Source organism: Ornithorhynchus anatinus, chromosome 11 (assembly GCF_004115215.2).
Source record: "Ornithorhynchus anatinus isolate Pmale09 chromosome 11, mOrnAna1.pri.v4, whole genome shotgun sequence".
Taxonomy (NCBI): domain Eukaryota; kingdom Metazoa; phylum Chordata; class Mammalia; order Monotremata; family Ornithorhynchidae; genus Ornithorhynchus; species Ornithorhynchus anatinus.
In genome coordinates, this window is record NC_041738.1 from 10,241,257 (window position 1) to 10,256,283 (window position 15,027).

The 15,027-nt window shown below is 41.9% G+C and overlaps 1 protein-coding gene across 9 annotated transcripts in view; it reads left to right on the forward strand.

Moving 5' to 3' along the window:
• Positions 1–15,027, forward strand: part of ARHGAP32 (Rho GTPase activating protein 32) — a 368,820-nt gene that overhangs the window by 137,361 nt on the left and 216,432 nt on the right. For all 9 annotated transcript variants that reach the window (XM_029074544.2, XM_029074539.2, XM_039913577.1 and 6 more), the window contains exon 2: positions 7,944–8,052. In XM_029074544.2, coding sequence (XP_028930377.1) covers positions 7,948–8,052 — 105 coding nt within the window. In that variant the 5' untranslated portion in view covers positions 7,944–7,947. The remainder of the gene's footprint in view (positions 1–7,943; positions 8,053–15,027) is intronic.

Sequence of the window (15,027 nt, forward strand, 5' to 3'; positions counted from 1 at the left end):
TAGAATTCACAAAAACAGAAGAGCCTCATGAAAATTCAGGGACACAAATAATTATATTGTGGCCAAAAGGAGTGGAGTTTCAGAGTTCTCGTTGTTCGGGCAGGGCTGACTGTCACCAGAGTAGCGACAACCTTCCCACATGTCTGAAAGTTAGTCTCACATTAGAGACTTTGCATCAGTCAGTGGTACTATATCTTATAAATGATCTATTTATATTAATGTCCATCTCCCCCTTAACAGTGTAAACTCAATGTGGACAGGGAACATATCTACCGACTCAGTTATATTATACTCTTCCAAGGGCTTAGGAAGAGTGTGTGCTCTGTCCACAATAAGCACTTAATAGTTATCCTTGATGATGATGAATTATTGAATGCCTAACATGTCCAGAGCACTGGGCTAAGCGCTTGGGAAAGTACAGTACAACAGAGTTGGTAGACGTGATCCCTGGCTTCACGGAGCTTACAGTCTAATGGAGGAGTTTACAATCTAGTGGGACCATTGAGATACAATGAATTATTTCCTAGTGACTTTAGGATCTATGTTTTGCAAACCGAGCACATAACATTGTAACCAATGATATTATCTATTCTCTCATTAACCAAACATGATTTTTAGAAAGTGATTGCATTTCTTGAAGTATCAGAAGGCGATAAAACTTGAATGCATTAAACAGGGAGACATCTCTAGTGAATTGGAATGGGGGAAGCATGATTTTAGTTTTAAAACACGTTTAAGAAGTTGGGGACAAGGGAAAGAGGAGAGGGGAAAACCATATTTGGGAAAACAGGCATATTATAGAAAATATTGCTTATCAGTTTTTCCATTTTAAAAGAAATCCCATATCATCCCAGCCTCTGGCTTTCCAATTGGTTGCTTTTTTTTCTTTTAGTGAACTCTTCCCTGTTTTAAGGAGGCATGTCATTGACTTCAGATACTGTCCTTAAAACACTGCAGCCCATTGGCTTCCACTGCTCTGTCAGTCTGCTCGGGAGCAAGACAGGATGGGGTCCCCTGATGGGGCAAAGGTGTGACTCTCACTGACCCCGAAGCTAGCAATGTCTGGACTTGCCAAGATGGGGATTACTCGAATTGCTCTGACAGTTCAGCATTCCCCCGGTAAGGATGCAAGCAATGCATGTAATCGTGAAGTCTGTACCGAAACTTGCAAATCCAAGTGTGACTGCCGCCCTCTCGCCCCCAGGGCATCCAGCAGGAATCAGCAGGAATCATGATTACAGTCTGCTCTTCGCTCTAACATTTTAACCACATATTCCAAAGCACTTTCTGCACTTATGTCTCTGCAGAATCTCTGTGAGAGAAAGGAAAAATGGACAGTCCCAATGTATTGGGGGGATTTATCGGTTGGGTTTCCACGCCCCTTAAAGCTGCTGAAGAGATGAAGTAAAGAAGTCTAATTCTGAGAGTAGTTGTTCAAGGTCTTGACAGTGTGAATTCTATCCTGGTACAGTGTGTTTCGCTACACAACTTCAGTAATAATTAACTCTGTTGATGTTTTCGAAAAGATGATTTCAGTGGGCACTAAAAGCCCAGTGATGCAATCGTAGCACATACCAATGTGCTCCACACCTTCCTGCTCCATGTAACTTCCTCTTGTACTTAAGTCATTCCCCTCCTCACCCCTCCCCTGAGGGTACTGGCTGTTTATCTTGGTGCCCTTCTTATAGCTGCTTCACAGGAATTGAATTGAGGGGAAGGAGGTTCAGGAAGGGGTGAAACTGTTGGCAGGTTGCAGTTGCCTCACCTGAATTCCTAGGGTGGAAAATAGCCCAACTTTGATCTCACTAATCAGCAGGCAGGTTGAATTGGGAGGGGTTGTGGACCAGCAGTGAAGGCAGAATAGAAAGCCCAGTGGACAAACTCTGTCCACTCCCAGTTCTCTTTGTATTTGTCCGCTGTTCCTTCTCAATCTGTTTAGCCGGTTCCTCCTCTGCCCCCCACCCCCTGTGGGAGTCTCTTGAGATTCAGTTCAAAGTTTCCTTTTGTTTTTCATCCACTGTACCTACTCCCTCCCATGTCTTCAAGCAGCAAGGCCCGGTGAATAGAGCACAGACTTGGGAGTCAGAGAGACCTGTGTTCTGATTTCGGCTCTGCCACTTGTCTGCTCTGTGACCTTAGGCAAGTCACTTCACTTCTCTGTGCCTCAGTTACCTCAACTGTAAAATGGGGATTAAGACTATGAGCCCTCTATGGGTTAGGAACTGTGTCCAATGTGATCAACTTGTGTCAACCCCAGCACAGCACTCAGTACAGTGCCTGGCACATAGTAAGTGCTTAACAAATGCCATTAAAAATAAAAATAAAACCTACCATCACCACATCTTCTTTTCCAGGCCAGATTCTCTCCTCTGCAGTTTAGCATTTCCTCCTGCCCTCAGAACATCTCTCCTGGGATGCCCCACAGTCACCTCAAGCTTAACATATCTAAAACAGAACTCCTCATCTTAGCAAACTGACCCTATCCTCCCCCAGACTTTCTCATCCCTCAGAAAACACCATCTTGCCTGTCTCACAAGCCCATAACCATGGCATTATCCACGACCGATTGCTCTCATTCAACCCACATATTCAGTCTGTCACCAAATTTTGTTGGTTTTACCTTCACTACCTCTCTAGAATCCATCCCTTCTTCTCCATCCAAACTGCTACCCTGCCGATCCGAGAACTTATCCTGTCCCGCCTTGACTGCTGCATCAGCCTCCTTACTGACCTCTCTGCTTCCTGTCACTCTCCCCTCTCCAATCCATGCTTCCCCCTCTGACCAAATCATCTGTCTCAAATGATGTTCGGGTCATGTGTCCTCACTCCTCAAAATCCTCCAGTGGTTGTCCATCCATCTCTGTGTCAAACAGAAACTGCTTACCATCAGCCTTAAGGCATTCAGTCAACTCTCCTTGCTCCTACCTTACCTCGCAGATCTCCATCTACTACCCAACGCACATACTTCATTCCTCAAATGCCAGCCTACTCACTGCACCTGGTCTCATTTTATATCACTACCAACCCCTTTCCCACATCCTCCTTTTGGCTTGGAACTCCCTCCTCCTTCATGTTCAACAGATTACCATCTCTGTACTCTGAAAGCCCTACTAAAAGCACATCTCCAAGAGGCTGTGCCCTTTCTGTAACTTATTTTAATGTCTGTCTCCCCCTCTAGACTGTAAGTTCCTTGTGGGCAGGGACTGTGTTTACCAACATTACTGTAGGGTATTTACACACAGTGAGTACTCAGTAAATACCACCGATTGATTGTGAGCTGGGTCTGAAAATCTTTTGCATATATTTACTAGCCCATACGTTGGTCGACTGGAAAGGGCACGGCTTTAGGAATTAGGGGAGCTGAGTTCTAATTCTGCAGTGCTGCCTGTTGGCACCGTGCCATCAGTGAATGACATATCATGGAAAAGTCGAGCAGGAATACTGAAAAAAAATCTGGCTAAGGTGGACGTGCATTTTACAATGTGCAGCAGCCCCATGCCCACCTACTTGCTTCTTGTATTCCGGGCCCAGGTAGGACTGTGTCCTGCCAGGGCGAGAATGTGCCAGTGGCAGGGCGCAAACCACCACTTCTAGAATCACTTCCTCTGGGGCTTATCCACCACTCTCAGCCTAGGACTTCATTATCCTTTTTGCTCCCGTTTATTAGGTGTTTACAATTTACAGAGGACAGTAGTAGCCCTGGGGTAAAGTCTAAGAAATGAATTCAGACCCAGCCCGTAGCCTAATAGGTTCTTACTATCCAAACTGGGGAGGATGTACATAATAATAATGATAATAATTATGGTATTTAAGTGCTTACTATGTGCCAAGCACTGTACTATGCTCTGGGGTGGATACAAGCAAATTAGGTTGGACACAGTCCCCATCCCACTTGAGGCTTGCAGTCTCGATCCTCATTTTACAGATGAGGTAACTGAGGCACAGAGAAGTGAAGTGATTTGCCCAAGGTCACACAGCAGACAAGAGGCAGAGCTAGGATTAGAACCCATGACTTTCTGACTCACAGGTCTATGTTCTATCCACCACACCATGCTGCATTTCTGCTTATGAACAATAAGCATGTAAAAGAAACCACCAGAAATCCCCACTGCAATTAGCAGGTAAAGCAGTCTTTGTGGGTGTCAGGGTTTGGGTCCCTTGCTGCTCTGGCCAATCAGTCCATGGTCTCAAATAGCCACCTCTGTCCTAAAGGTGGTCTGAGTGGTTTGGGCAGAAGTGTGAGGGTGATCTGGATGCTGGAGGAATGCCCCACCCCTTACCCTCTACTGATATGGGGGCTCTGAGTCAAGTAGTTGCGAGCTTCTGTCCAGTATTCACAGTGCTAGGCAATGCTCTGATCAAGTGTGCATGTTTATCTCATACCGACAGGCATTGCTATCAAAATATGGGTATTTGGTATGGTTTTTGGTGCCATAGGTAGTGAAAAATAGTTGAAATGGATGAACTTTAAACTGTAGGTTTTCCAGGTTGTGAGATGGGTTTTCATATGCACACATGTTATTGTTAAGATTCTATTTTCATTCTTTCTATGCTGTGTTTAATCCCACTGGAGAAAATTAGTGGTGTTTGAGTATATTTCTAGATACCATCTTAATCAGAATTAATGGACATTTTAGTTTCGTTTAGAAAACGTGGTATATTAATTTATATACTCGAGTATTTTTGAAAATCTAGTTTTGGGAGTACATTTATTTTATAGCATCTCATTTTTATTGTGGGGTTTTATTGAAAATGTATGGTAATTATACTAATTTATAATGTAAATTTTAGAATAATCTTCAATTTAGTTCATTTGCAGTAATGACAGTCAGTAGGAAACATTTCTCCATTTCTCCTGTTTACCATTTCTTAAATACTTTTTTGATGATTCTATTTTTTCATCTGCATAATTCAGAATGCGTTCATAAAGAGGCTCCACATAATTATTTCTGTGTACCAATGACTGTTCATCAGTGAAAAGGAAACCAAACCTTCTTTAGGGATTATGGAAGTGATTAAATCTGAGTTTGTCATATTTAGTAGAACCCCATTATGGAAATTCTGGCAAAAGACGAAATGCAATTTGTTAATGGGCCAAATTAGTGTGATGCTACTGTAAACAGGTGCTTCGCATACTACCTTGAGAAAGCCTGTTCTCTGCCGAGTCTCATAATAATAATAATGATTATGGTATTTGTTAAGCGCTTACTATGTGCCAGCCACCGTTCTAAGCACTGGGGTAGATAGGAGGTAATCAGGTTGGACACAGTCCCTGTCCTACACGGGGCTCATGGTCTAAATCCCAATTTTCCAGATGAGGGAACTGAGATACAGAGAAGTGAAGCAGCTTATGGTCATACAGTAGACAAGTGGTGGATCCGGCAATAGAACCCAGACTCCCAGGGCTGTGCTCTGTCTACTTGGCCCCCTACCTCTCATCCATTAATCACTCAGTTGGGAGATTTGTAGATAGTCCCTTCTAAGTCTCTCCCCTCCCCCAGTTCTGCCTAGAGGCTTAAGGGACAATCACTGTCAATCAGTTGTACTTATTGAGCTTTTACCATGTCCATAGCACTGTCACAAGCTCTTGGGAGAGTGCAATAGAGTTGGTAGATACTTTCCCTGCCCAAGATGAGATCACAGTTTAAAGGGGAATTGAGTGCCAACAGAGTAGAAGTGCTTTGCTGTCAATATTCTACATACAATATAAGAATAATAATGGTGCTCTTTAAAGGCTTACTATGTGCCAAGCTGTACTAAGCATTGGGGTAGGTATGAAATCAGCAGATCTGATACAGTCCCTACCTACAGGGAATTCACAGGATAAGTAGGAGACATATGGCAACAATAAGGAAAAAAATAGTTATGTGGGTGTATATATATGTTTTATATACCAACTGGGTGGTTTTCCAGGAGTGAAGTGTGCAAATAAAGTGTGCAGGTTGGAATATAGTCAGAGATCAGTGAGGTAAGATAGGGAGAACTTCATGCCTATGCTAAGAAGTTTCCTTTTGATGCAGGGATGTTGGTCAACCACTGAAGGTTTTGAGGAGAGGGGAGATGTGGCTTGACAATTTTTTTTTGAAGAATAAAATTGTGGAGAGCAGAATAAAGTAAAGACTTGGAGAGGGGAAAGACGGGAGGTAGGGAGGTCAGTAAGGAGGCTGATGGGAAATAAGTGCTTGGATCAGCATGATAGTAGTTTTGATGGCAAGAAAAGGGTGGATTCCAGAGATGTTGAATATAGAACGGACAGGATTTGGTGACAGACTGATTATGAGGATTGAATAAGGGAGATGAGACAAGGATGATGCCGAGGTTAGACATTACATTCAGGAATTAAAGACCTTGCACCCTGCCTTTTCCCATAAGAGTTGATTTTTATATTTACATGTGTGTGGAGCGGTGTACTCTCCCCTCGCTGTGAATCGAAGGCCTATCATGGCAGGAGAGTTTGCATATGCTGGTGAAGCTTGGAGCTTTGCCATAAAGGGTTACCTGTAATGGAAAGGGTTAAGCCAAAGCGTCAAAGTCGATTCACCTGTTCTGGGCAGCAGCAGCATGGGAAAGAGTCAAAGGTGGATGATCCAGCTGGGAAAGACAATGGTAAAGCAATTCCGTATCTTTACCAAGAAAACTTCTGCATACACAGACCAGAATGACTTTATGACAGAGGATGGGACGTTCTGAAGAGGGTGTGTTGATAGAGTCACTATGGGTCGGAAACGATCATCGGCATTTGAAGAGTGAAGAGTGTGTGTGCGTGTGTACACTTTCATGTATTTATTCTGTTTGTACTTCCACTTTTCTATGCTCGTTCCTTTGGGTCAGGGACTGTATCGTGCCTAGTTCTGTACCTTGAGCTGATTGGCAAGAAATAATTGTTGCTGGAAACTCTGTCATATACAGGCCTGTATATATATATACAGGCAAGGACAGTGAACACCTGAGGGAATTTCCACATGGGCTTAAGGGGATAATAATAATAATCATAATAATAGTAATTATGATATTTAAGAGCTTGCTATGTGCCAAGCACTGTTCTAAGCACCAAGGGGGATGCAAGCAGTGTGGCTCAGTGGAAAGAGCATGGGCTTTGGAGTCAGAGGTCACGAGTTCGAATCCCAGCTCTGCCACTTGTCAGCTGTGTGACTGTGGGCAAGTCACTTAACTTCTCTGGGCCTCAGTTACCTCATCTCTAAAATGGGGATTAAGACTGTGAGCCCCATGTGGGACAACCTGATTCCCCTGTGTCTCCCCCAGCGCTTAGAACAGTGCTCTGCACATAGTAAGCGCTTAACAAATACCAACATTATTATTATTATTATTAATCAGGTTGGACACGGTCCCTGTCCCACGTGGGGCTGACAGTCTCAATCTTCATATTACAGATGAGGTAACTGAGGCACAGAGAAGTTAAGTTACCTGCCTAAGGTCACACAGCAGACAAGTGGCGGAGCTGAGATTAGAACCTCTGACCTTCTGACTTCCAGGCCCATGCTCTGTCCACTGTGCCAGGATGGCCACTCATCCCCTGGTGGGTAGCGAGAGTTCATTTGGTGGGACCATGTGTCCCGCCCACATGGATTTAATCTCCTCTTCTAAAGGAGGTGGGGAAGCAGGACATAGTTCTGGCCCAGTACACAGTTCTTAGTCATGGGTATTCACTGAGCACTTGCTATGTGCAGAGCACCATACTGATGGTTTGGGAGAGGACAGTACAACAGAATTAGCATTCATTTATTGGTTCAGTTGTAATTATTGAGCACTTATTGTGCGCAGAACACTGCACTAAGCACTCAATAGAGTACAATACATTAGCAGACACGTTCCTTGCCAATAATGAGTTTAAAGTCTTAATCATTCTTATCCCAGCAGGATTTATCCCAGCCCACGAGTATCCAGCACTGAAAGACCACTGCCTTTTCTGTTTTTATATCTAGAAAGATGAAGTCTTCAGTACACCCAGAGGAAGATGACTTTGTGCCAGAACTACATAGAAATGTTCATCCTCGAGAGCGACCTGATTGGGAAGAAACTCTCAGTGCCATGGTAAGGTCTCATTTTGTATTTTCTACCCACTGGGCATGAGGATCATTATTATTATTATTCCTTATAATAAATTTTAAATGATCCCTTTGAATTACAAGGTTTTCTAAGGACTGTTAGATGCTTCAAAGGTGTGTCTAAGGATCTTTGAGTAGTCAGGTATCCGTTAGCAGTTTCACCACTAGTTGCCTGAAATAAAAATGCTCGCGTAAAGCCAAATCAATTAATCGGTCAGTGGTATTTAATTGAGCGCTCACTGTGGGCAGAGCACCATACTAAGCGTTTGAAAGTCTGCTTTCTGGGACAGTGTGCGTCTTTGTTTAGAAGTTGTCTTCTGTTTTAGTTTCTTAAAATCTGCCCATTCTGACCTAACAAGAGAATTGAATTCCTGAGTCGAAGGGCAGCTTCATGCCTGTACATTTTTGTAATCTTTTTAAGACCGTGACAAACATGGGCGAAAGCTCACTTTATCAAAAATGTCCAGAAATGAGTCTCAGTACAGTACAGCATGTGGAAACAAAGGCTCTCTTGTAATACATGGATCTAACAAATGGGCATTCAACACTTACTTAAGGATTGTTGTAAAGTCTCCTTAGATTGACATTTTGCTCCTATCATAACATTGATAGAAAATTTGGCACTTCTGCGTGTGCTTAGTGACAGTTTTCAGCACCACTGATTTTTCCGGTGGCAGTGCCCACGCTCAATCATCATTGATGTGCAATTCTTGTTGCTTGCAGATGACTCAGAGTGATATGGGTTATAAAATGATTAACGTAGAGAATTCTTGTTGCTTTTGTTTTATTTACTAGGATTCAAGCTTGGGAATAGAGAAAGTGGGTGGAGTGAATGTAGATTTTTTTTTCAGGTTGGAGAACAAGTCGTTGGCATTCATTTCTCCACGTGGAGGCTGGAGCAGGTTTGGTGGGGTGAATGAGAGGCCAGGAGTGCAGTGAGAAATGGGGAACATTATGACCCCCATGTGAGGCAGGGAGCCTTTGTCCCACCTGACTATCTTGTATCCACTTCAGCACTTAGTATAGTGCTTGGAACATAAGACGTGCTTAACAAATACCATTAGTATCATTTTTAGTAAGGGGTGGTGCAACTGACAGGATGGCTCATGTGTCAAGAGGTTGCTGCTTCCTCCTATTTATTATCCAGCGTGGCTCAGTGGAAAGAGTGGCAAGGGAGTCAGAGGTCATGGGTTTGAAACTCGGCTCTGTCTCTTGTCAGCTGTGTGACTGTGGGCAAGTCATTTAACTTCTCTGTGCCTCAGTTATCTTATCTGCAAAATGGGGATTAAGACTGGGAGCCCCACGTGGGACAATCTGATTACCCTCTATCTACCCCAGTGCTTAGAACAGTGCTCTCCACATGGTAAGTGCTTAACAAATGCCAACATTATTTTTATTATCCTCTGTATTTATAAGTAATAGTTGTGATGGTGGGTGTCTGTGTTCCAGCAGAAGTATTTTTTGAGTATCTTGTGCAGAGCACTGAACTTAGTGTTTGTTAAGGTCCAGTAGAGTTTGTAGACCTCATCCTTGCCATGAAGGAATTTACTGTCTAGCAGAATGTGGGTATGTAAGCAGTTGCAACCAAACAGAGTATTGGGTGATGAGAAGTCCTTGTTTTAGATAATAGTAATAATATGATGGTATTTGTTAGGCGCTTACTATGGGCCAAGCACTGTTCTAAGTGCTGGGGTAGATACAAGGTAAGCAGGTTGTCCCACTTGGGGCTCACAGTCTTAATCCCCATTTTTTAGATGAGCTAACTGAGGCACAGCCAGGTGAAGTGACTTGCCCAGAGTCACACAGCTGGTAAGTGGTGGGATTAATGGTGGAGCCAGGATTAGAACCCACAATCTCTGACTCCCAAGCCTGTGCTCTTTCCACTAAGCCATGCTGCTTCTCTATATACTTAGAGACCGTCTTATCCGTAGTGGTAGTTGCAGTTTTATCTCGTGTTGACTGTTTCATAATATGTTTTGTTTGTCTCCTCCCTGTGGTCTGTTTTTTCCTTGTGGTCTGGGATTGCAACTACCAACTCTGTTGAAGTGTGCTTTCTGAATATTTAGTACAGTGCTCTGCACTAGGGTTCTATAAATACCATGAATTGATCAGTTGCTTCATAGGCTTTTTCTCTAAAAAAGCCATCCCTAAAATACAAACTTTTTTTTTATTTAGTCAGTTGTGTTCTAACAAGTTTTTTTATCACACCATCTGGAAACAACATGAAGGAAACATTAGAGAGCGTTCTTCCCACAATATGAATCTGTTCTGGGATTAGCACAATCCACAGTTTGGCACAAGTAGATTCCTCATTGGAAGAAACAGTGATGTGCATGAACTCAGTTGAGGCAGGATGTGGCTACACTTCTCAGGCTCTGCCTCACAGTTAATCTACTGCTCACTACTTGGTGTGTCTTTTTATTTTGGTAACTTAAATAATTTACTCGTAAAAGAGCATTTAGCGGCAAAGGGTTTAGAGCATTCTGTTAATGTCAGACATGGCTGTGATGTAGTAACTTCTGTCAAAAAGTCCGTGATTGTGGTATCGTTGAATCATCTACCATCTAATCCATTAATTTCCCATTGAGTCAGTGATTCCTGTAACACGATTTTCCTGTAATTCTGGATTCTTCAAGAACCCCATGGTAGAACAGAAATGATGGCCTACGCATAAATGGGGAAGTGGAAACTTTTATGTTGTTGGGAATTGAAGGTCATATCCTTGTCGCTGAAAGGGAATATCCTCTAGGGTTTTAAAAGAATCTTCCCTAGACCCACAATAAGCTAATATTTGATTATCTTCATAGTTTTTATACCAAATATTTAGTAGAGGTTTTATTTTTATTGAGTTCATCGAACTTAATAAAAAATAAATCCCCTAGAAAATGTTTGTTCTAAATCATTGGAAAACAGGAAATGGAAAAATCAGCAGGCCCATAGCTATGGTTTATCAGGCGTGTTGAACATTTCTTTTATATCCACCTTAGACACAATTCATTTCAGTTTCATTTCATTTCTGTTTTCCGGTGCACGAGTTTGGGTTCTAAGTATCGATTCTACCCATCCACGCTATTCTGTAATAACTTTTTCTTTTCTCATAAGCACTTTTTATCTCTCAAATTTCCTTACTACTTCTGTACAAATCAGCATAGACCCAGGACCTAAAACAAATTAAACTGTGGGCAAATCAGATTTAAATGAAAATTCAAAATACGATGTAGAGTATATTAGTACCCTTCTTTGTCAGGTGCTCTTCCTCGGGTGCTCACCAACCCCATGTGTATTGGGGGGGGTGATGAAAGTGTTAAATGTGGGAAAGTCTAGGGAAAATTCTGTAGGCCAGAGATACCTGAAACCCATTTCATTGGCATTTTAATTACTCTTGTTCTCTTACTGACCCTGAAAAAATCTCTGTTGATCATTTTAGGTTGTTAATTCCCTGACAGCATGAGCTGTGTCTCTCTTTTGAACGTGGGGAGTCCCCAGTCTTATACTAGATAATCAGTGGATTTACTGAGTACTTACTGTGTGCAGAGCACTGTACTAAAAGCTTTTTTTTTAAGTGGTATTTGTTAGGCACTTACTATGTTCCAAGCACTGTACTAAACACTGGAGTAGATAGTTGGATACAGTCCATATCCCACACGGGGCTCACAGTCTTCATCCACATTTTTCAGATGAGGTAACTAAGGCACAGTGACTTGCCCAAGGTCACGCAGCAGACAAGTGGTGGAGTCGGGATTAGAACTCAGATCCGCTGACTCCCAGTATGGGCGCTACCTATTAGGCCATGCTGTTCTTCTCAGCTTGGGAGGAGCAGCTTAGAAGAGAACAATACAGTTGATAGACACGATCCGTGGCCTCAAGGAAATCACAAACCTTTCACCACGTGGTTGCCTTTAGCCTCATTCTCACCGCCATCCTCCCCATCAGCAGTTGGCTTACAAGGATATCGTTTAAATCACATATTTGCATTTGTGTAATTCCATCACATAGGAATGTGTTGTGCAAGCGCCACAGAGTTGTCTTTCTTTCCTATTTTGCATCAGCTAGTACCTTATTAAAGTGTTGTTTCTGGTTTAGATCGTTGTAAGCTTGTTGTGGGCAGGGAATGTGTCTTAATATTGCTGTGTTGTACTCTCCCGAGCACATAGTACAGTGCCCTGCACACAGTAAGTGCTCAATGAATATGATTGATTACATTTCAAGAGTTTGGAGAAAATGGGGAGGGTTCAGAGAAGTTAAACAGAAATGATTAGAGAGATGGAAAATGCCATTTGAGTAAGTGGAATAGGGATTAAATCTGGCGAAGAAAAGATGGGTGATTTAATAAGTGTCTTGAAAGTATATGAAGGCCCTTTATGAGATTGTCAATAGTCACTTGTTTTCCTATCAACACCAGACAAGTGAAGAAGGAATGTGCTTAAATTGCAGTGTTAGAATTTGATTAGGCATATGAAATTCTTGCTTGATTGTGTTAGTGTAGACCTCCAAGGAAGATTTTGAGCTTCACCCCTTGATACACTAATTACTCTTTTGTTTTTTATAAAATGTATGTTCTGGCTGGTTTGGGCATTTACCTATCTGGAACCAGGTGCTGTGCTAGATGACCATTTAAGATTTTTTCCAACACATTTCATTCTTTAGGAGATGGGCTCTGTTCTCCAAGACTTCAAGGGGAAAGTGTGTTATATAGGATGTATGGGAAAAAGAAAAAAACAAGAAATCACTTCCCTCTTTTCCTTTTCTTTTCCTCACTTTTCATTTCTTCCCATTGTTTCTAGTAAGCAACATTCCTTAAACTCTTCCAGAATTAATTCAACTCATCACAATTCCTGGTCATTTAACTCTTATTTTTTTTTTAAAGATTCTATGTGTTTTACACAAAACATACTCATAGATTCTGTCCCCTTTCTGCTGCCTATCCTTCATTCATAACGCAGTGTATCTGAAGGAAAAAGATAGCCAGGTATTATTCCACTGTTGGATGAGGGAGAAAGAATGAACAAAGCCATCTAGTGTTTGTGTAAAGGGCTGATTTTTTTTTCAATTCTCTGAAAGAAAGTTTGTAGCTTACCAAACTGGCATGGATTTGGCTGGCCAATAGAGAGGCCAGTTTTTGTCATCTTGTGTTTTGGTAGGGAAGTATTTATCAAATGGGCATCTGGATTAATATTTCCAGGATAAATTATAATGGGAAGAAAGGTTTGAATGGCTTAATCTGAATCTAATGCTTTATTTATTGTTTGAATAAATAATAAATCAATTGGTGTTTATTGAGGGTTAGCACTGTAGTAAGCGCTTGGGAAAGTACAGTACAGCAGAGTTGATGTTGTAGGTGACTTCACTTTCTGTGGATGTCATTCTGATCCCCAGCACTGGCAAATATTATTCCAAGTTTTTAAAAAAACTTTCAATAGGAAAAAATAAATACACCCTTTTCAGTATTCCTTTAAATTAGCTGCTTTAGTGAAAATATGGCATTTACCTTTTGTTTCTCTTGGAAAGATGGGCTTATTCAATTATGAGCAGTCCATGGGGTCATGTCAGAATTGTCATCTGAAACTGTGTTTTAAAAGCATTGAAGCCCAGGTCTTCTCATAGAACCAGTGATATACCAGGGGAAGCAGTGTAGGCTAAAGGATAGAGTACTGGCCTGGGAGTCAGAAGGACCTGGTTCTAATCCCCACTCTTCCGCTTCTGTGGTGTGTAGCCTTGGGCAAGTCACTTAGCTTCTCTATTCCTCAGTTACCTCAACTGTAAAATGGCGATAAAAACTGTGAGGCCCCTGTGGGACATGGACTGTGTCCAACTTGATTAGCTTGTATGTACCCCAGTGCTTAGCACAGTGCCAGGCATATAGTAAGCGCTTAACATATGCCATTAAAAAAATGGAAATTGGTTCCAGAACTTGGGCTGAGCTCCATATTTTTATCAAAAAACCCTTCAGAACAGAATTCTTCATCAATTAGAGATTTGTAATGTAGCAACATTTGTGTATCTATATGAATTTCTCATCTTTCAGTATATGCCTATATGCATGTGTATATAGGTGTGTATATATTGAGAGTTGAGAAATAAATATAGATACATGCATCTATATGTATATATTGAGAGTGTCCACAATAGGGTAGCCAGCGTTTAAATAAAATGGACCCGTCACCCCTCCGCTTTCCGTCCGACCCAGCTTCACTCACTCTTTATCCTCTCACTCTCTCTCACTGTACACTCCAACTTTGAAAATAGCTTCCCTATTTCTCCACAGTTCCTCTGTGCCCCCCTACCCTCCCACACACAGACAACCGCACCCATGGAGCAAATGCCATAAAGAAAGCTAATGTGGTGAAGTCCACACCAATATGCTGTAAAGCTGCTGCTGGGTGGGAATTAGGAAATGTAAATGCTGCGTCTGTAACTCGGAATGTCTGAAATCAAAGACTGCCTGTCTAAATCCAAGGAGCAGATGCAATTTTATAATTTCAATATCTTCTAAAAGTTGAATGCTTTGTTTAAGGCTGCTTTTTAAATAAACCCTTGCCCTGATTAAAATGCAAAATCGAGGTTTTGAGCTGCTGCCAATACGTTTGCAGTTCTTCAACAATTAACCACAAAACCCTGAACTACTTTGGTGTATCCAGTGCTGGCTGAAGATTGTGGGAATGTCTTTTCTGGCATGAATCAACCAGGGTTAATTACGAAGGCAATTAATTGGTCACTGGGAGCTCAGAGGTATATAGTTTGAACTATTGAACTGCTGCTCAGATACCCGCTCCTCCCCATTTTTCCTCCCTCATTGCATTGTCAATCATTGTATTATTCAGTGACATTCCAGAGATTGAGTTATTGAGAACGTCGGCGATTTTGGATTTGATTGAACAGTGAAAGTTGTTACAGAGCCACTATAGTTTCCCCCTTGAATACTGTGGGTGGTTTAAGGTCCTGTCCTGTCTTCTGTTAGTAG